General features: G+C 35.7%; 1 protein-coding gene across 13 annotated transcripts in view; it reads left to right on the forward strand.

The window, feature by feature from the left end:
• The window catches only part of FOXP2 (forkhead box P2), a 251,012-nt gene that overhangs the window by 224,252 nt on the left and 4,260 nt on the right, over window positions 1-22,500 (forward strand). For all 13 annotated transcript variants that reach the window (XM_028104907.2, XM_028104906.2, XM_028104908.2 and 10 more), the window contains one exon: window positions 398-561. In XM_028104907.2, the coding sequence (XP_027960708.1) occupies window positions 398-561 (164 nt within the window). The remainder of the gene's footprint in view (window positions 1-397; window positions 562-22,500) is intronic.

Raw genomic sequence — 22,500 nt, forward strand, 5'->3', positions numbered from 1 at the left:
ATTATAATATATAATTTTTATGCAGAGGAGGCAAATGTCAGGACTTCTTTATTTTGAGCTAAGTCCTGGTCATTTTTAAAAAGCAGAGCGACTGCTTCTGTATTGGGGTTTTTCATTCCGTGGGAGAATACAGCATTTCCTTATGTGAAAGGCTGAAACACGAGTGAAAAAGTTTTCTGGGTGAGCTTGTGTTTACGCTTTTGCATCATACTTAATTTTCTTGATGTCTCTGCCGCAAGCTGCCCATTCGGAATCTTTGTCCTCCCTGTACGTTTTCTTTAAATGCTTCTAAAACATCCACACTGTGATCCGAACCCACTCAAAAGAAGATCTATCTCTAAAGAAATATTTTAAAGGGCATTTCCGAAGTTGTTTTACACCTTCTTCATTTCACTAGGCTGCCTTGGCAGAGAGCAGTTTACCTTTGCTTAGTAACCCGGGACTGATCAATAACGCATCCAGCGGCCTGCTGCAGGCCGTCCACGAAGACCTCAATGGCTCCCTGGACCACATCGACAGCAACGGGAACAGTAGTCCGGGCTGCTCGCCGCAGCCGCACATGTAAGTGGGTTATCAGGCCCAGCGACGGGAAGGGCCCGTACGCATATGCTTCTAACATTTGGTATTCTTCTGAAGTTTCTAGTGGTATATAAGTCCAAAATACAATTTTAAGTGGAGTTAAATTGTCCCGTGTTCCTGATATGAGAAAGTGTATCAAAGTCAGTTTTAATGCATCTTTTAGATTCTCTCCAGTGTGCCATAATGACTGTACCAGCAGTCCTCTACAAATTCTTAGTACTACTAACATTCTCTTGGGGGTAGAGCAGTGTCTAAGATGAGTCTACATCTTATGGGTCATTATCACAGTTTGGTTTGTATGGTGCAATAAAAATATTCATGATGGAATAAGTTGTCGTAATTTTTACTACTATTGCAGGTCTCTAAACCATTTATGAACTGTAGTCAAGATATTGCCCGTTTTTATAAACCGTAAAATGCAAAGTTTAACTGTTACCCACAGTTTACATAGAAGCTAGTAAAGTGTAACTTTTTGCCTGTCTTATAAATCAGTGTAATTACATATTCAACTTTAATTACTGGTGCGTCTGTATTGGCAAGGTTTATATGTTATATTTTATGCAAGACTACGATTCCTATTAATATTTAGCAGCTAACTATATCATTAATTACTCTAAAATCTTTCCCCTACCATCTTTTTAATGGAGCTGAGAGAGTAGATGTATTAAAAATTGATGTATTGTGGATTTCAGAAATGTGTATGACACTTTAAAAAATGCCTGGCCTTGTTCAATAGGCCAAGCATATCAGTTTCTTGTTTACTAAAAAGTATTGACCCTGGTAGAACTTAGAATGCAGGGGAAAAAATTATAATCTGAATAATGAAGCATATATGCCAGCCATCCAGTTGTTAGGATGAGTCGACACTTTATGTCCATACTTCCTGGAGTTAAACATCATATACTTCTAATTTCAAGTTATTGAGGTAAGAATAGTACCTTCTCTCATTTTTATATTTTCTTCCCCATCTCTGCATTAAAGATCTAGTCAAAGACCCAAATGAGAAATGTGGTCTTTATATGTGCTTATTTCCATCTGACCTTTCCTAGGATATTATTTTTGTTGACTTTTTAAACATCTTATTCTATTTGACATATTAATGTCTTTAAGATCATGCACCTAATTGCTTTATAGCACTTTTACTCTATCACCTTTGCAAAAAACACACTGTGAACATTAATGTGTTTTATCAGGTTCCAAACCATTACTTTTTCAAAATGGAAAAATTTGTCTTTTGGAAGTGTCTTTAGATGTATTAAATAATACAAAAGAAGTAATAAAACTCAAAGTAGAAAGAACATGAATATATACTCTTGAGAGTAGCAGTACTCTAAAACAGGGAAAGTGAGCAATCAGACAAAAGTTTTTATACCTCTGCTTTATCCTATCAGCCAGGCAGTGGGTAGCTTGAGGCCTTTTACTTTTAGCAGTTCTCCTGAGTATGCTGGTGCTCGCTCTCTGTGTAAAATGCTAAAATAATAAAACTTTAAAGAGCAAACAAGAGTCAGATCCTGTTTTCCCCCTTTTAAAAAAGACCTATTTCAGAAAAATGAAAGACGTTCCTAATGAAAGTGTTTGAGCTGCTGATATAACTCCCTGTGTTACTATGCAGTGGATAGTGGTGGTGTACATATAGAGAGGGTATGGAACGAGGTGTTTTCTTAAGTGTTAAGTGTCCAGTGATAAGAATATTAAAATAAAAAATTAATGATTCAATCAAATCATTTGTTAAACATTATATTTGACAACCTGAGATAATGGGCTAAATGACGGCATTGCCAGGTTAGTTATACTTTTTCATTTGGCAATTGCTATTTTAGATTCTTCATTTTATTATTAATTTAGTTCAGTTAAATGTGAAATACATCAGTGAAAAAATAGGATGTGTAAAATAATATATAAAAATTATAGATTTAATGCCTGATAGGTTTATAAAACTAAAATGTTCGTAGTCAACCTATCTGTACGTTTTCTGCGCTTATGAATTAGTGCATGTGAAAAATATTTATGTATATTTTCCATAGAGAGATGTAAGGGAAGCTTCCCTTGGCCTATTGGAAGTAGATTTCAGAAAAAGAAAAAAATTAGAGGAAGACCAAATCGGGTCTTTTCCTAAATTATACAAATTATAATCAAAATCTTAATTATCTTGCAAAATATTGAACTGTCATTCATTCTTTGAATCTGTTTCTGCTGTCATTAACTTTTTGTATATTAGACGTCAGATATTACTGGTGGAACGTCATCTCAGTATTCTGTATCTTCATCTTTATAGAGTGTTAATATGCTTGTACTTAAAGAATGTTAAGCATTTTATGTACATTATGAGGCAAAGGAAAAATATTATCTGATTCTCTCAATCAGAATTGGGCTGCATATAATTAAATGTACTTCAAAGTACTTTGAAAATTAAACAGAAGTGAAAACATTTAAACTGCATGCGTATGTGCCCTGAAATGAAGCCGTGGTCCTTGCTGTTTTGGAGGGGAGCATGGAGGGGAGTAGTTACACTCAACGGAAGAGTGAAGGAGAGGCAGAAAGGCCTACTGCTTCCGGTATGCGGGCTCTAGTGACAGATGGTAGGGGTTTCAATCTCAGAGTTAGCACTGAGTAGCTAAGTAGGAGTCATTTCTTTCCTGTTCTCTCAATTGAAAATGAAGTAAGTAATAATAATATCTACCTCATAAGATCCTTTCTTAAAAAAAAAAAAGATTTTACTCATTTATTTGAGAGAGAGACAGCGAGAGAGGGAACACAAGCAGGGGGAGTGAGAGAGGGAGAAGCAGGCTGCCTGCAGAGCAGGGAGCCCGATGCGGGGCTCGATTCCAGGACCCCGGGATCATGACCTGAGCCGAAGGCAGGGGTTTAATGACTGAGCCACCCAGGCGCCCCTACCTCATAAGATTCTTTCAGATGAAACGAGTGCCTGGAAGATAATAATTCCTCCCCGTGTCCCTCACAGTGCTGTGTACACAGTTATATTACATCTTGTCATACCTCGTTGTTACTCTAAATGAAACTAAAAACAATACTAAGATATTTCACATCTTAATGCCTTTCTTAAGGCATTCCATAAATGTGTAGTTAGTTTCCTTGGCCATCCCTTTGCTTTTCCTCTCACCCCCTTATAATGCCTGAAGTAAGCCAATCCACAGAAGGAAACCATACGAGACAGAAATTTATGGTCAGGAGCAGGTTACTCAGAGTCAGCAGGGTAAGAGATTTTTCAGGAAAAAAAAAAAGATGTTATCTGAGGTTACAGATAATTAACAATTATAACAATGAATAATACCAACCCAGAACAGGAGCTCATAATATATACCGAGAAAACAGTATTAGGTTTGATAGGAACTTAGATATAAAAAAATAGACTTTAGAATATATGAAGTGGTGGAAACAGACTGGTGAGTGTCTTAAATATCAAGGTGCAGTGTTTGTCTCTGTCAGTATGAAGCCTGGTGATGTTATGAGCTTGAGTTTCACACTGTCAGAGCTGTGCTTTAGGATGAGTAATCTGGAAGTGGGCTGAATGAAACTGACAAATGGTATGATATTCAGGAGTTGGGAGAGACTATAGAGCAGAAGAGAGATAGAGAGAGACTGAGAGCAGAAGATTGATTCTTGAGGTCGGTAGTACCTGACCTAAGTACAGGACTGGGCATGGAGAGCAAGGAGTCAATTCAAGAAGTGCTATGGAAAAAAAGACCAGACAAGACAACCCACTGAATGCTGGGGACAAAGAGGAAAATTAGGCAAAATCATAGCAACTTTGGAAGCTCACAAAGAGAAATAGAAGTCACAAGAGGGAAAATGATATGTTCACCATTTTACTTGTTGAATCCAAGAACATTAAGTGTCCTTAGATTCAGGAAATAGAACTTTGTTTGTTTAGTCTTTTTACTCAATTCCAAAATGGTAAATCCAAATCCAGATGGTAACATTGTAGAATATAGATGTATTCCTGGGATTGGTAGAGATGTTTTGAAGCTTTAGAAGGATGGAATAACTATGGGTTAATGCTTCTTACAAATTATCTTTGGAGAACAGGAGATGTCAAATTATCATCCACATTCTGCAGTTTGATCCTCCGTATTTAACACTTTCTCTTCATTCCAAGTTTTACTCTTAGAATGCCCTGAATGAAGGCTTTTGCCAAACTAGTGCATTAATTTCGCCTTCACTGCTTGCCTTTCTGCCTTTTCCTTTTTCGTCTTTTCATCCTCTTTCTCTCACCTAAATCCTACTTCTCCTTAAGAGCCTGGTCCTATTTTCCCAGGAAACTTTCCCCAGAAACTGTGCTGTCAGGACCCACACTTCGTTCCACACTCCGGAGAGCTTACTCCCTGTACATTGTCTGTAACTAACACAGCCTGTGTCTGAGCACGTGCGCATTCATACCTAACTGCATGCTCACTTTGTAGACGGCCCCAGCTAAAGGACAGAAGCTATGTTTTAGACGTATTATAGGACCATACAAAGTAAGTAGTCAGTAACCATATGATGTGAGATAATGACTGTGGGAGATGAATTTATTTGAAATGGTGTGACTTCATGAAGCAATCCCTACAAGAGGAAAATCCAGGATTCTCTTAGAACCCTGAGGAAGAAGGGAGAACAAGGGATTTTTAGGAAGAAGAGATAACTAAATATAATGTTCATCTTTATGTGGAAGCTAATAGATCTTTCTAAATATTGGTAGAGTACACTTGTGAAGTTTTATTTTTTAATTTTAATTATTTAGTTTATATGTATTTTATAACTGTTCAAATTTATCTGAATAGTAAGTAGCAAGCCCCTTCACCTCATTCGTGATTATTTTCCCAGACCTTGTTAAATTTTATTTATCTTGTTGAAGGTGAATTAAAAAGAAAAACATTTACTGAAATTAATTCATTATTAATCAAATTGAATGTTTAAGGGGATTTTAGCAAAAAGTAGGAAAGGTTAAAGCCAGGTGGAACAATATAGATTCTATATACTAAGCTTTTTATACTTGTTTTGAGTCTTTTCAATCAAATAGATTTTTTTTTTTAAAGATTTAATTTATTTTTTTGACAGCGAGAGACATAGTGAGAGAGGGAACACAAGCAGGGGAAATGGGAGAGGGAGAAGCAGGCTTCCTTCCAAGCAGGGGGCCCGATGCGGGGCTCGATCTCAGGACCCTGGGATCATGACCTGAGCAGAAGGCAGACGCTTAACGACTGAGCCACCCAGGTGCCCCTCAATAAATAGATTTTTAAAATCTTTATTTTCTACCGCTGTCAAAAGAGTTGGAGTCATCATGGTCTGAACAATGTAAAGAAAACTTCCTTAAGAGTCTGAGCTGTGGGGCATCAGTGGCTCAGTCAGTTAAGAATCCACCTCTTGCAGGGGGGTGGTGCCTGGGTGGCCCAGTCATTAGGCATCTGCCTTCAGCTCAGCTCATGATCCCAGGGTCCTGGGATCGAGCCCCGCATCAGGCTCCCTGCTCAGCCGGGAGCCTGCTTCTCCCTCTCCCACTCCCCCTGCTTGTGTTCCTGCTCTCGCTATCTCTCTCTCTCTGTCAAATAAATGAATAAAATCTTAAAAAAGAAAAAAGGATCCACCTCTTGATTTTGGCTCAGGTCATGATCTCAGGGTTGTGATAGAGCCTAGCATCAGGCTGTGTGCTGGGTGTGGAGCCGCTTAAGGTTCTCTCCATTTGCCCTTCCCCACCTCTTCCTTTCTCTAGCTCCTTCTAAAAAGAAAAAAAAAAAAAAGCTGAGTTGTGTATCATTCAACTTTAGGATACTCTTCCCTTACGCACCTCAATGCCAATATTCCCTGCTTATTGATTTCTGAGAGTTCTATAGAATATGGATAAAATTAATTTAGATTCCTATTTTATATCAATATTTGCCTCTTAAAAAGACTACTTAACAGAGGATTGATGCTGTGTTCAAGTGGAAATAATTTGAACTTAATCTCTTCTCCAATGTGTTAAACTTGACTGAAAAGACAAGAAAACATTTAGAGCAGAGCTGGAAGGTGAACTCATACTGGTAGAATCAATCCATTTCCTGTCTCCTTGCAAACCTGAAGCAAAAAGAGAAGTTTAGTGATATACCTACCATAGTTAGTTCAACTTGGTTGTTTCTTTTTTTTTTACTAATCAGTTGTTTCTCCTCACTCTCAGTAAGTTGGCTCAGATTTGCCTTTCTTCTCTTGAAAAATGTTAAATGAGATTCCTATTTTTATATTTTCAAATTTTGTTTCTAGAGATCAAAATCAATGCTCTTCCTGAACCGGTTTTCTATTGAGGGCTTTAGGCAAAAAGCCCTCCATTGTCATGTCGTTCCCCTTTCTGATTATTAGAGTCTCCTACTGTTGAGTTTTCAGATCATTTCTTACATGTCATTCCTGAATCCTCTTAGCCCCTATGTCATTTCAAAGTTCTACTTGCTAATATTCTATATTAGTTGCAGGTGATTATTATATTTTCTCCCTCTTATTAAAGCAAATATTTGAAGTTTGAGAGTTAATAATCTTCTATATAGAACCAGAATGTTAATATGGTTCATATAAGACTGGAAAATAAATTTGTTGTGTTCTTAGAAGCCAAGACTTTAGAGTAAGGCAATCAAAAGCTGAGGCATCATATAAAAGGAGTAGTGTAGTATTATTTCAGGACTGCAGTGGGGATCCCATTAATCTTTTTGATTGAGATGTTGAACACATATTCTATATGCCCCAGAACTTTCTACACCTCACATGTCCCAGTCCTCTTTACAACATGCTTCTCTAGAAGCTCAGTTGTATCATTCCACTGCTAAACTTTAGCCTGTCCCGGCAATAATATTTTGCAACCAAAGACAGCTAAAAGGGACCTCCAGACTCCCATTTTGTAAAACAATATTGAAAATCTAAGATAAATCGTGAATGTTATGAAGTATAATGAAGATATTCAAATATATAATATTGCCTTTCTTCCTTCTATTCTCTTTGGCTACCTTAAAATTTAAATTGCTCTTCATAGGCACATGTAGAATTTGCAGACCCTACCCCTTTAGTTGGTGTTATTTTATATAAAATCCCTACAGACCTTAGATCTCTCTGTGGACAAAAGCATTTAAAATTGGAGTGGCTCTGTATTTCAGAGGAAAGCAGTTAAAAGTGACTGACAACTTGAGCAAGAAGAATGCTCCCTCTCATTGTTTTCATGCCTGTTAAGTCCACACTATTTTTAATGATATTTTGGATCATTAAGAGGCGTTACGAAGCTCTAAATGTAAAAGCTTTTTTTTTCGCCTTGCTTTACATATGCTTTTGCAGATTTTCTAATTTACACCTTTTCAGTCACCTTTAGTTTTTTTGGGGTTTTTTTTTTGGTCCTAACATTTCTGGGTCTCATAATTTTCATTCTGATTTAATTCCATTTTTATTTAATCTCTGAACTTTTCATTAACTTTGCTAGTTAGCTTTGAGATCTCTTTCCAAAGTGATTGTACAGAACGTATGATTATGCCAGCTCTTTATCATCTCATCTTTTTTTTTTTTCAAGTGCTACAAGTGTGGCTCAGTGGATGCTGTTCTTTTTTACATTATTCCGGTCCCCATATGTGGCACTTACAACTCATTCCAGTTCCTCTTAATAAAAAGATCCTCCCAGAGGTACAGTGCCTTCAGCTAAAAGGTGTTGTATCCCTACCGTGCCAATTGTGGAAATTTATGGGTTCCTATAGGGTTTTGAAGGATTTTTATAGAACTCTACAGATGATATCTGACAGCCATGGTATGAATCCCCACCATTTAGGCAAAGTGTGTCAGAAAACTTTTAGCTGACAGCATTGTAGCTTACTGCTTCTGTTTCATATCTAAAGAAGATACTTTGTTAGAAGGTACATCTTCATTTGCACTAACACTAGTTGAGCCTTAGAAATTTCCTTTCTCTAAGGGTCAAAATGTCATTGACTGAATTGCTAAAAAATGAATATTGCTATTCAGTATTAATTTCTTCCTACTTCTACTACCAGGGAAAAAGGAAATTTTTTACATACCCACATGGTATTTTAACTTCAGCTTTTGACCTCGGGCTTGGGAAGTAGAGGTATACTTGGTGACTATGGGCATTTTATGACTAAAGGTGTTTATTATGTAAAGTCAACTATCATTTCAGAATATATACTTAATGTGAAGTTGCTTTCCATGATAAAAAATATTTTAATGTATGTTAAAATTATATGTATTTTAACTACTTCGGCAGAATTTAAAATTGATCATTAACATAAGTACCACAATATACTTGAATAATTTGGCACCAAAAAATACAGTTTAAAACATTATCTCAGGGTTTCTACCTTCCATATGCAGTTTTCATCATTAGGATAGAATTCAAGAATTTGTATAAGCAACAGATGACCAAATAGTTTAATATAGCTAGTGGAAACTAACGTTCTTTAGTTTGTTCAACATCATCTTAATCTCTGAAGACTAAAAATGGAGTAGCATCATCAAAACAGTTAAAAGTCAGAGCAAAAGTATTCATTGGTCACACAACGTTACCTTACCATGGAAAAATTTACATTTGCAACATTAAATCTAAGATCCTTTTGCTAATTAGCAGGTCAAAAAAAAGGACAAAACATATTAGATTTAGAATAAGAGGTAAATATTGGTTTTACTCCCTATTTCAATCTCATGTTTAGCACTAACAGAGCATAATTTAGCATAGTTCAGGAGAAAACTGAACACTGAGTCAGTCCCACAGTTTAATTTGAGCAAAGGAATAGTTTCAGCGGAGCAACTGGTCTCACAGATTTGACAGACCTAATGGCATGAACCATACAACTGTAATCCCGGTGGAGAGCCATCTCTGTAAAAATATCCAGGAGGTAGCTCCATCAAGAGCTAGCAGTGGATGGGCAGTATCCCATCAGGCCATTTGGCAAAGGGAAATAGACAGCAGTCCAGAAAAACGGATGAGCCACATCAGCAAGAGCTAGCCACAACCAGAGGACCCAATTATAGGAGTGTGAGGGCAAGGTCTTCAAGGACCCGGAACCAAGTTATCAAAGAGGGAATTGGAGCTGAACAGGGACGTATGTTTTTTATACCCTCATACCCATCCTGACAGTTTTGACTGAAACTTAGTCCAAGAAACAAGGCAAAAACACAAGTCTTGGATGAATGATTTAAAGGAGTTCTGGAGCAGCCCCAAAGCTGTCTTAGTGGCCGAGTGTCAAGATATAATTTAGACTTTTTTTTATTTCACTGGCCAACAGATTAGAAATATAAAGGTCCTTAGCTCCATAGCCAGATGTTTGTTGAAAGTTTCCATTTATGAAACACAAAATGGAATAGTACCAATTGTATCTCAATAGGCAACTAGTGTGATTCTGAGTGAGATTGGGCAAAATCTATTTGTGCTCATCAAGGATCAAAGTAATTACATCTGTATTTTCATTTTATTACAGCTGTTTGGGTCACATCTATTACTGTTATCAATCAAGTAGAATGATAAATCATAATGAATTTTGTTGTTATGTTTTTTCAAGAGCACTGCAGCAAAACTATCTGAAATCATTTGGGAGTGAACCTTCAAATCATGTAAAATCCAGTTTCTTTAAACAATGTTGCATAAATTTGAATAAATTTCAATATACGCTGAAGGTAAGGGCAAGAAATCTTAGAGAAATTTTGATATACATATATATGCATGCAATTTATAAAATTATGTTTTATTAACCTTAATCCACCTTTTTGTTATATTTCTTAGAATTTCTAATGACTTTAAATGGAACTTTGGAACTCCATCTCGGGGTCAGACCTATTGGAATGTAGGATAGAATTATAAACTGCATCCTTAAGACTGGCAATGTATCTTAGAAGAAAAACTTTTATTATAATCATCTGGAAATAATATTCCTTTGCAGTCGAACTCTAAATGGCTGTGGTTTTTTAGGTGACAGATTAAGGGAGATATAAGATTTATTAAATATATTAGGATTAAAGTTGTATTCTGACCTTAAGATGAAAAATTAAAATTTATTTGTCTGTTTATCTTTAGCCAAGGCAAAAAGGTATAGGGAATTGAGTAGGGCATTTTCTAACTATATTCTGAATAAAAGAAACAATAACAAGGTATATATAGAATGAGGAATCATTTGTTCACTTCACTCCAATTTTTCTGTCTCCCTCTTAAGGGTTACACACTTCTGGGAGGAGGAATATTTTTCTTTTCATCAAGAGATAAGCAGAATTTTTATTCGTTGAAATGGGATAATACTGGAGTAATTGTTCTGGGTACTGTTCTAATGGCAGCTATGTGTAGATTCATTCAAATCAAAATAAAGATAATTCAGTCAACAGTAAATTTTTGTGATAAATGTTATTTTAGTTTACAAAAGAGAGAATCTTGAAAAATAATAAACTGGAAAAAATTGAAACATACTAATAAAGATCTGTTTTATAATTCCTTAATTAATAGTGACTTTATCATGTCTAGTTGTTTTAATTATATGGACTTCTTACTGACTTTTGTAAATAAGAGAATTAAATATTTCTCTAATATGTGCTTAATTTAGAAGATAAAATCTATATTTTACTGGAAGAAGTCAGCATTATCATTTCAAAAGAATAAAATCTTAAGTAAAATTAAGTAAACAATTTCTTAAGGACAGTGTAACTTTGTGATTTAATTACTCACATTAGCCTAAGATCATCTCTCATTTTAAGAAGTACTAAGAAAATGTTCTTTTAAAAACAAACTTTTCCTTTTAAAACTTTAATGTTATTTATTAGCTTATTTCTTTGATATATTAAACTAAAATACTTCCCACACAAAATATTACAAATGTTTAAGAAACATGAATTGTTTCTCATTTCAACATGACTTTATACAAATGGAGATAACTAAACTTGTAATTTTTATAAGTCTACCCTTAAATTCCAAAGATAATTATATCATTTCCTTGTGTATGTACTAGAAGGAAATGAGTAAAATTGAATTTCCCTAATCTCCATTTTTCATATGCTTTCTAAATGAACATCGATTATTTCACCAGTTTTCCTGTAAAACTTGTTCTTCTTTGGGGAAAAAAACCCAACTTTTTAAAAAATTACTTGTTTTATGTGATTGTCTCTACTAAGATACTAGTTACTAAGTTAGCTACTGAAAAATAACAAAACCAAAAATTGAGTCTCGTGAAACTACATCTTTCCATCTTAATAAAGGATTTGTGCTTCTGTTTTGGAATTCATTTTATGTCTGCAAAACAAGGATATTTATGTAGTAAGCCTGAGGGCTGTGCCATTAGCAAATACAAACTAATTGAATCAAATTTTATTAAAGCACATATAAAATGGATAGTTAAAGTGCTAATCTTATACTTTGATTTTTTTTATAATGCTTACCTACTAGTGGTTACCATTATTCATGCAACAGTTCTGTGCCAAGAACTAACTAGACTTGGTAGATAGTTAAAAGAAAATCCCATCTTATCCAGGTATTTCCTTTTAATTAGAAAAATTTTGATGTTGTTTTGTGAAACAGTCAAGTCCTGTGCAAATCAATGGACAGCATTAGCCTATAGCAATAATCAGTGTACTCTGATGTATCTCAAGGTCATGAATCAACAATTAGGACATAATGATAAGTAAGAGATAAAGAATTTGTATGACTTTAAATATTTTCTGTTGGACTTATTCAGTGCATCCCATATAAGTTAAAGATATCCAAACTAAATCAAGTAGAAGTAAAACATGGTTAAGGACTACACATATTTCAATATATTCAGTATGTTTCTCAAAGTAACTACAAATATAAGTTCATTTCACTGGATAAAGATTGCTATATTGGGTCAAATAAAATCAATTTCCATAGTAAAATTGAAGCATTAAGGCCCTAACACTATTTCTGAGAATAGGTTTTTTACTATTATCCTGGGAGTAACATTTTTTTGTAGTAAAAACCCATAGTCACTGATGGAAGCATGTTTTATCCTTCTGGTGTGCTAGGGCAGGGGGAGAGGCTAAAAATATTCTTGTAAGATTTTTAAAAGGTATATTATATCTCTGTAAAAAAATTGTTTATTACTCTTTTCAGTGGGTACACTATATGAAATGTATTAAAGTTTTTCTGAAATAACTAGGATTACCTAAAGAAAAGATACAAGTCAATCTCCTATAATTAGTAAAACACAAAACCAATTTTAATCTAGTCTTATATTTAGTTTTGACTTGTACATGTTTGATAAAATTAACTTTACATTTCCTGAAATTGCCTGTATTGAAGATATGATCCATTAATTGTAAATTTTTTTACAGCATTTGTTGACATCTACCATAACATTTAAGACTTTAAGATTAAAGATTTTATCATTAGCTTCATGGTGTTAGTAAATACTGTATTTCTGAAAGGCTCAATCAAATTTACATTATGTCACTGAGTTTTTCTCATAAATAATGACACCATGTAAATATTTTAATTGTCACATCTGATAATATCTAAATAAGGACACTCTGTTGATTCTACAGTCTAACATCTATTTACTTAAATACATTTTGAATGTCTCAGTTTAAGAGAACTTTATTCACAGTACTTCCTTATTCTAAGAACAAAACAAAACCCAGAAACAGTTTATCAGACCTTTTACTTAGTCTTGAGGAGGGAGCAAATGAAGACAATTTACATTCCTTTAGGGAATATACTGTGTGACCACAATCTAAAAAGGTAAACTTCCCCATTATAATTTGACTCTTTGCTTTAGGGTATAGGCAAACATTAACATTTCTTCTGCCTTTCATTAGTGCCTTGGATACTAACAAATTTCACAACTGAAGAAGCAACACATTTCTTTAGGCAACGAATCAATCTGTTAATGTAGTTAGTCCTCTGTGTGTTCGGGGTATACCACTACTGAGGGTAGACTGTAAAACTGAAAGATTAAACTAGAGTATAAAAATCAGTTGCTACTTTGCATTTCCTTCTGCTAGAGGCTTGGCTGGTTGCACAGAACAGAGATGAGTTTCATTCATTTAAGTTGAACAAACATTTAATGAGCAACTATTATGTGCAACACACTGTGCTAAAAAACTGGCAGATGGTCTGCATCCACAAAGAGGTAAAATTCGAGTAGAGGGGTGGATTATGCACGTAGGTAGTATGAGAGACCAAGTAAAGGAAGGAAGAGCCCTACAACCAAATTGTAAATTCAAAGCCTTATGTGTAGGCACACGGAGAATCAGAAAAGGCTTTGTGGGGGTTGTAGCTTTGAGTTAGGCTTAACAGGAAGTAGATTTTTAGGGTGAACTTCATGAAATTATTGCTATTCAACAGGTTTTGCTTGCAAAAATAGTAATCAGATTGTTCAACCTAATATTAAGCAGAGATGAGGAAAGAGAGGGTAGGTGCAAAGGATTTGAGGATTACCAGCAAAGGTGACTGAGGTATAAATCATGGGTTTCATTCAGAGAACAGGTAATAATTCCTCTGCCTGCCTCGAGCGGTATCCTTGCAGCATGAGATTGGTCAGGGACCGGGAGCCCTATCTTACAGTTCACTAGTCTCCAAGCTAATGGTAGGGTAGGGACATTTCAAAAATTCACCAATTATTTGGAGATTCTTAGCAAAACCCTCACGGATATATGTTACCTACTTTTAAAAAGGCTTACCTCTTTTTTTGTTGTTGTTCGTAATCTCTGGAAATACTAGATTTTTTGGACTTGAGAAAGTAGCCATACTTTGTGCCCTTTTCCTTCGATATTCCGTTTTAAAATACATTTTTCTTTTTAAGTTTTTGTTTAAATTCCAGTTAGTTAACATACGGTGTAAGATTAGTTTCAGGTGTACAATTTAGTGATCAGCTCTTCCATACAACATCTGGTGCTTATCGCAACAAGTGCCCTCCTTAATCCCCATCACTTACTTAACCCATCTCCCGAACCACCTCCCTTCTGGTAACCATCAGTTTGTGCTCCATAGTTAAGAGTCTGTTTCTTGGTTTGCATTTCTCTCTCTTTTTTCCCCTTTGCTCATTTGTTTTCTTTCATAAATTCTACATATGAGTGTGAAATCATACGGTATTGGTCTTTCTCTGACTGACTGACTTCACTTAGTGTAATACTCTCTAGCTTCATCCATTTTGTTGCAAATGGAGAGATTTCATTCTTTCTTATGGCGGAGTAGTATTCCACTGTACATACATAACCACTTCTTCTGTGTCCATTCATCAGTCTGTGGACACTTGGGCTGTTTCCGTAATTTGGCTAATGTAGATAATGCTGCTATAAACTTTGGGGTCCGTGTATCCCTTTGATTTAGTATTTTTGTATTCTTTGGGTAAATATCTAGTAGTGCAATTGCTGGATCATAGGATAGTTCTATTTTTAACTTTTTGAGGAACCTCCATACTGTTTTCCAGAGTGGCTAACCCAGTTTGCATTCCCACCTACAGTGTAAGAGTGTTCCCCTTTCTCTGCATCCTCACCAACACCTGTTATTTCTTGTATTATTGATTTTAACCATTCTGACAGGTGTGAGGTGATAGCTTATTGTAGTTTTGATTTGTATTTTTTTGATAATGAGTGATATTGAGCATCTTTTTGTGTGTCTGTTGGCCATCTGGATGTCGTCTTTAGAGAAATGTCTATTCATGTCTTCTCATCTTTTATTTGGATTATTCATTTTTGGGGTGTTGAGTCTTATAAGTTCTTTATACATTTTGGATATTAATCCTTTATCAGATATGTCATTTGCAAATATCTTCTCCCATTCCATGGGTTGACTTTTAGTTTTATTGATTGTCTCCTTTGCTGTGCAGAAGCTTTTTAATTTGATGAAGCCTTTAAAATGATGTAAGAACACAGACTAAAGATTAAAAATAAATCAAATTTCTTGATACCAAGTGTCAACAGCCTATATGAGTTTTTGTGGTCATTGCTGCTATTGGCATCTTAATCATAAAGAGGACAATAGAGTTTTATTTTCAATATCTTCCGGTCTTCCACTTTCTAACATCAAGCTTTCTGGGATCAACTTCTCCTCTTCCTTGAGCAATTAAAACAACAAATTTAAAGATTCATCAAAATTGCATATGAGTTATGAACAGTCATCTCTTTTAATTTTTAGAATTTTTCACATAGATTTAGACCCTTCTAGCTCCATGGTAGAGTTTATGAGGGAACTATTTCCCATATGTATAAATTTAGGAGCAATGGATGCAAAGCCTTTTTACTCCATGACCTATAGCCTAAATTCTTCACTTCTCTCCACTGTTTCTAATCCCTCCACCTTAGCCCTGACCATCATTACCTTATTACACTGTTTTAGTGACCTCCTAACTGGTAATCCTATGTCCAGTGTCCTACCCTCAGTCTAGACTTTGTAAGTTAATCCTCCAAAAACTCTTCTATCTTTTCACTGCGGGGCTCAGAAACCATCAATAGCCCTTCAGCTGGCAGAGAATAAATTTTAAACTCCATAAAATGCAACTCAAGGGCCCTTCACCATCTGACCTTGTTCTGCTTTCTAACATATTTCTTTATTACCAACCCTCCTTTCTCCATGGCCTCTGCACACATTCAGGGTTCCCACAACACATTTAAGATTATCCATTTTCCCCATTTCCACTCAGAAGGCTCTTTGCCTTGTCTCTGCATTATGAACATTTTCACATATTTCAAAGCCTACCTGAAATGACACCTCCCTCCTTCATAAAGCACTCACTGATTGCATTGCCAGGATTTACCTCCCCTCTTTCCTAACACTTTCTCGATCACATCCTGTCTGGTATCAAAGTTACTTGTGTATACATCGTACTTCCTCTGCAGCACTGGAAACTCTATGAAAACCATTGTCCATATCAGCCCTTAGTCCAGTGGTTTGCACATCATGTCTATTGAATTGATTTCTTTTCACTTCTAACAAGAAGTAACTTTTATCCTTCTAGAAGTACTTCCCTTTCATTTATTGGCTTTGTACCTCTCTGTCAGGAATAATGACAGACTTTCTGTCTCTCCACCACTAAATACTCTCCTTCCAATTATCTAAAGAAATTCCAAATAGCATTCGAATTCTCCCAAGTGTAAATTATCTTAAATTAGGAGGTGGGTATGCCTTCTTTAAGCAAGAAACCTAAGTCCCTGCTTTTCTGTAGTAAATAGGACGTAGTGGACTAAACAGAGTAGCTGAATTATAAATCTTCTATTTTGTGGAAAGAAAAGCTTTTAAACCATTCACGATGAATTTCTAGATTCTGGTTGGAAAGCATACCCGCTATTTACCAAGTGGATCATTTGCTTTAAAATCAAAGATAAACTTGCTTCCAAATCCACTTAAAGAAATACAACATATTTATCAGGTTAAGAACTGCTAACGTTTACCTTCTGACTGCACCCTTCTGTGCCAAAGGTTTGTCCTCCTAAGTCTGTACTAATACAGATGCCTGGCTTGCGTTAGGTGCCCAGTAAGTAAATAAATGGCTGGCAAAACCATCCGATCTGGACTTTGTAGACTCCGTCCTTAAGATATGTTAAACATAAGTCTCTTTATTATCCTTTATTCAAGATCTCATGAGGAAGACAATAAAAATCAGTGACTCTACTAGTTTTATTTTTCTTTCTTTATGTCCTTAAGTTAAAAAATAAAGCTAAGTCTTTGATGTTTCAAATGTCTATCATCTGTTTTATTCCTGGAAACAACTGATTTTGTTTGTTTGAAGTAGCTTCTACTTTACTTATTATTAAGGACGGCAGTTTAATCTGTAAGACACCTCAAGTCATCACTGAAGGAACAGTGCATAAATTTCAGATCAGTTGGGGGGAAGAATGGCATGATGAATATCCCAACCATCTTCAAACCCAGAAAGAGTTATCACCAGAATAGTCAAGGATTTCTCTCTTTTGTCCGTCTGAGCTTTCTCTTACTTTGTTATCTTAAAAGAATTCCATTAAGAGTATACATGCTTTGAGATTCTTCTTAGAGGCAGATAATCTCTCCCAGCTGTTAATTCCTCCCATCTCACTTAATTGCTCCTTCTCTTAGTACAGTTACGACGGGCCATCTTGTAGTTATTTGAGTACATATGTCTTCCATATTAGACTGAAAGTTCTTTCATAGATATTTAATGCCCCCACAGTGCCTTATATATAGAAGGTACTCAATAAACTTCTGTTAAATTAATTATTGGCATTAAGAGATAATAGTTACATGTTATTGGCTTCTCCTGTCAAAGCAGAATTGATGCTCTTTACGTTATTACAGACACAGGGGACTTGGCTTAATCCACAGCATAAAGGAATTTGGGGCAGAAAAAATTTCTTCCTAACAGGTGTATGTATATTGCTAGATCTCTGAGAATTTCCACTTTTTAGTCAACTTTGAGTTCATCTATTTAAGGTTTCTCCAGCTAAACATATATAATCAGACTTCATAAGCCCTCATGTGCATAGCACATGTGATGCAGGCAGGGACCATTCAGTGCATGCATAATAATGGTTTAGCAGCAAGCTAATGATGAGGCCTGGGATGGATGACTGAGGCGAGTGAGTATAGGAGCTCTATGTAGAGAGCTTTGCAATGATGGCCCTTCTACTTTGGAAATTTGCTTTCCTCTGTTGATCTGAAAAGGATCCAAGATTTGAGGCACCTGGGGGGCATAGTTGGTTACGCATTCGACTCCTGATTTCGGCTCAGGTCATGATCTCAGGCTCAGGCTACTGAGCGCCATGTCAGGCTCCACACTCAGCACAGAGTCTGCTCCTCCCTCTCCCTCTGCTCCTCACCCTGCTTGCATGCTCGCGCTTTCTCGCTCTCTCTCAAATAAATAAATAAAATCTTTAACAAATATTAAAAAATAAAAATAAAAAATAAAAACGATCCGAGATATGACATGAGCTTTTGGCTTAGTGTTTTAGTGTTCAGGAAATTATTCGTAAATAATTCTTTGCAATAATTATAGGACTATGTTGTGTTACTTTGTTTCCTTGATTTTATTACCTTAAATGTACTTTTGAGGAAGGGCAGCTCTTATTAGGATTACTTTAATAACCCTAATGTCTGGCATCTGATATGTGGGGCACATACATCATTCTTTTATGACTTTTCTGATACAGTAATAAAAATCTCACTTTGGGAGAAGGGCTAAAATATTTTTAGAGCTAATTAAGCTCATACAGTGTTTAAAAATTAATTCATGTATTTATACCATACCTTCTCCCAAAAAAGTATTTAAGGTTGTAATTGTATCATGACTGTGTCTAACGTTTATTGATCGCTTATGACCCAGGCACTGTGCCGGCTGGTTTACATATATGAAAAATCCTTTAATCCTCATAACAATTGTATAAAATAGGTACTTTCTTATTTCTCCTTTATGGGTAAAGAAAAGGAGGTACAGAGACATTAAGTAACTTCCCCAAGGTCACATAGCTAGGAAGTAAGGGAGCCAGGATTCAAACCCAAACGTTTTATCCTCAAAGCCCACTATATTATTAACCATTTAACCACTGCTGCATGACCAAAGGTTATAAATGAGGTACCTAAACTGTTCAGTATTACTTTATACTATACTTATAAGTTAATCAAAATACTAAGTGCATAAAATTTGTTATATTAAATTACATCCTGGGTAATTAAAAACTGTAAAATAATTTCACTGGAGAAGGGGATACAGAGGGAAGAATTGGTGAGCACTGAGCAGAGAGGGTGTTTCTTTAAAAGGGTTCCTTTATTTTATTTGAATTGTCAGAAATGTTTCTGTGGTGGAGGGGAGCATTTTTCCTAAAAGAATTCTTATCCTATAGTGATGTTCGCACATTAGGTACCTTAAAGAAGTGAACATTACAGAAATAGCTACCTTTTTTTTTTCCAGAAGTAAATTAAACGAGGGACGCCTGGGTGGCTCAGTCGGTTTAGCATCTGCCTTCAGCTCAGGTCATGATCTCAGGGTCCTGGGATCGAGTCCTGCATCAGACTCCTTGCTCAGTAGGGAGCCTGCTTCTCTCTCCACCTGCCCCTCCCCCTGCTTGTGCTCTCTCTCTCTGACAAATAAATAAATAAAATCTTTTAAAAAAATAAAGGATCCTGGTATCTGTAATGGGGGCAAGAAGGGAAAGATATTGCTAATGGCCACAGAAGAGACTAATTTCCCATTTGTCCTGCAATCCACCAAAGACATGTGGTCTCCTGGTGTTTGATTTCCCTTCAGTTGTCACACAACAGAACGAGTGGAAGCATGAAGCTCTCTGAGATCCAAAAATGAGAAACTTCATATGAGTACTGGTAATCACGATTGAATTTTACTTTTCATTGAAAAGGATTCCATCCATTTAGAGGCATAGGTCCTGTAACTTTCAAGCAATTTTATTCTCAGAGATGTTTAACCTCTCTTCTTACTTTTTATTTCTTTCTTAGACATTAGATTGGTAGCAATCAGTATTTTAAAAATTGAGCATTAATAATTATTGGCTTTGATTTTACTTTATTTTAGTAAGTTAGCAGCCTAATACTGTAACCTTAAGGGAAAATTTTATTTACATTTTCCCAGGTCTCATACCTTGTTTGTGAACTAATTCTGGATGGAAAGGATTCCAAGAATACGTAATTCCGGGAAGAAATTTTCCCTTTCCCTCTCTCTCTCTCTCTTTTTTTAGTGGGCTCCACACCCAATGTGGGGCTTGAACTCATGACCCTGAGATCAAGAGGTGCATGTCCCATGGACTGAGCCAGCCAGGCATCCCAAAATTTTATCTTTTAGAATTAGTGCAAATGAAACTCTTGGTGACTTGTTGGCACATCATTTATTTGATCAACATGTATTTACTAGGTACTTGCTATATGCGTGGCTCTCCTGGTCTGTGAAGCTCATAGCCTCGTCAGCAAGACTTGGTACAGCCACCACTAGAAGGAGTTACAGTGCACCTGATTAAGGCAAAATGGGATAGCAGGAATAACAGGTTCCAAGAAACATTCCAGAGGCCAGCATGTGCACTAGTCCTAGCTCCACCTGTACTTACAACACTTGGAGAGTGACTTCTTTTCTAATCTATGCAATGGGAGCATTGAAAAAATTATGTTTGATATAGTCTTAGGATTCAAAGATTCTGTAGTTTTGAGCATCAGAATGATTAACAAAAAAAAAATGCTTTGGGGGGACACAGTGGGAGATCAGTGCAGACTGGATGGTCAAACAAAGTCTTTAGTAGATAAAAGTTGGTCTTCAAACAGTAGACAGGTTGTGCATGGGTAAAACATGGAACTGAATGGAATTTCAGTGTCTGTGTACACACAGAGGTCTGAGGACGGTGCATAGACTAAGTTAGCACGTAAAGTGACTTGGAGTAGGAACTAAGCATGATTTTTAAAGATGATATTTGGCGTCTGGAATAGAGGTTATTATTCAGAAATGCTGTTGTTCATAGGTCAGTTGAGTCCTACCTACTGAGAATGACTGAGGGCTTTTGGCTTAATCCTGTCTCATTCTCTGAGTCTCAGCTCACACAGATTTGTGTACAAGGCAGTGACATAATGAAATAAATACTCCTTGCATATTAAAATCCTTCAAAAATGCAATGGAACATACCTTCATAGCTATCCTTTTTCAGAAATTATCTCTTTATGTTTGTGTTTTAAAAATACATCGTGTTTGGTGTTCTTCTTTATCCAAAACTTGAGACTTTCCCACAGGTTCTTTATTCAATTAAAATCCAGCCCAGAAAAGTAAACCCCAAAGAACTGGATACTCATGATATGGCAGCACTCCAGCTGAGGGGCCAGTGAGAGTGGAGAAATGAATTAGGAAACAGAGTCAGAGTAGAGAGACCACTTAGGTCTTCTCGGCACCCTCATCATCAAGACACACCGACTACATAAGAGGTCACATCTTTGACTAAAATAGAGGATGCCCAAAATAGTATTAATTGACTTGAGGGTAATCCCATTGAACAGTGCTAGATATCTGTGTGTATCTTGCCAGCTACTAAGTATCTGTTTAGAAATATTCAGCTATTTAAGCTTGAAAGTTTTGAATATTCATAGGTCATTTATGAGACCTAATTGGAAAAAGGTGCTATTATATTAACCCTGGAGTTTATTCTAATTATTTCCAGTACTTAGAGTTTAGCATTTACTAAAATGTTCTGAATCCCAGATTGAACGTGGAAAATCTAAAATTATAAATTCAACTTATAATGATTATTAAATCAAAACATCATTTTTAATAAAAGTCATTAAACAAATATGAACTTTCACAAGTAATCTTATTAGAAGGTTTCATTTGTATATTTTAGAGGGTACTTTGGGAATATTAACATTAGATTTAATAAGTGTTTAAAATTCTGGACGTGTCTATGTGATACCATAATAACGAATTGGTTTATCAGTCACTCTACTCAAACTATTGGCTAGTTCAATGAAACATTTAATCAAAGTAGTTGTTGAATTCAATTGGTAGATTTTTTTTTTTTAGTCAGAATAATTGGGTTTATCTTTAAAATGATCCTCATAAACTGGTTTTATGATTTCAGACTTTTACTCTCCTGAAATCATCTATGGGTACCCGCGAGCACGTGATTATACATAGATTACCCACTGTCACCTCCATGGTGCGCCTTATCCTGATTGCGTGTTTCTAACTTTCTAATCGAATATGTCACCATTCATTAGGAACAAATAGTTTATTCGTTGCATAAAAAGGTATTTACAGATTAGTCATATGCATATATTAGAAGCCCTACTTTTCGAATTTATACGTAATTCTTTAATAAATAACATCAGTTATTTCAAGGACTCCAATTTTATTTAATAATTTCTCATGCAGGACAATAAATAATACCTTGGAGTCTTAAAACTACAGTGGTTTCCTTACATCAGTAGTACGGTGCTTTGGATTTAACACAACTTTGTACACACATAAAACGTAAGCCCAGTAACTTCAGTTTCATTAAATACCAATGACAAACTCTCTT

Source organism: Eumetopias jubatus, unplaced genomic scaffold (assembly GCF_037043125.1).
Source record: "Eumetopias jubatus isolate StellerSeaLion01/CBP00866 unplaced genomic scaffold, mEumJub1_p1.0 scaffold_14, whole genome shotgun sequence".
In the NCBI taxonomy this organism is placed as follows: Eukaryota; Metazoa; Chordata; class Mammalia; order Carnivora; family Otariidae; genus Eumetopias; species Eumetopias jubatus.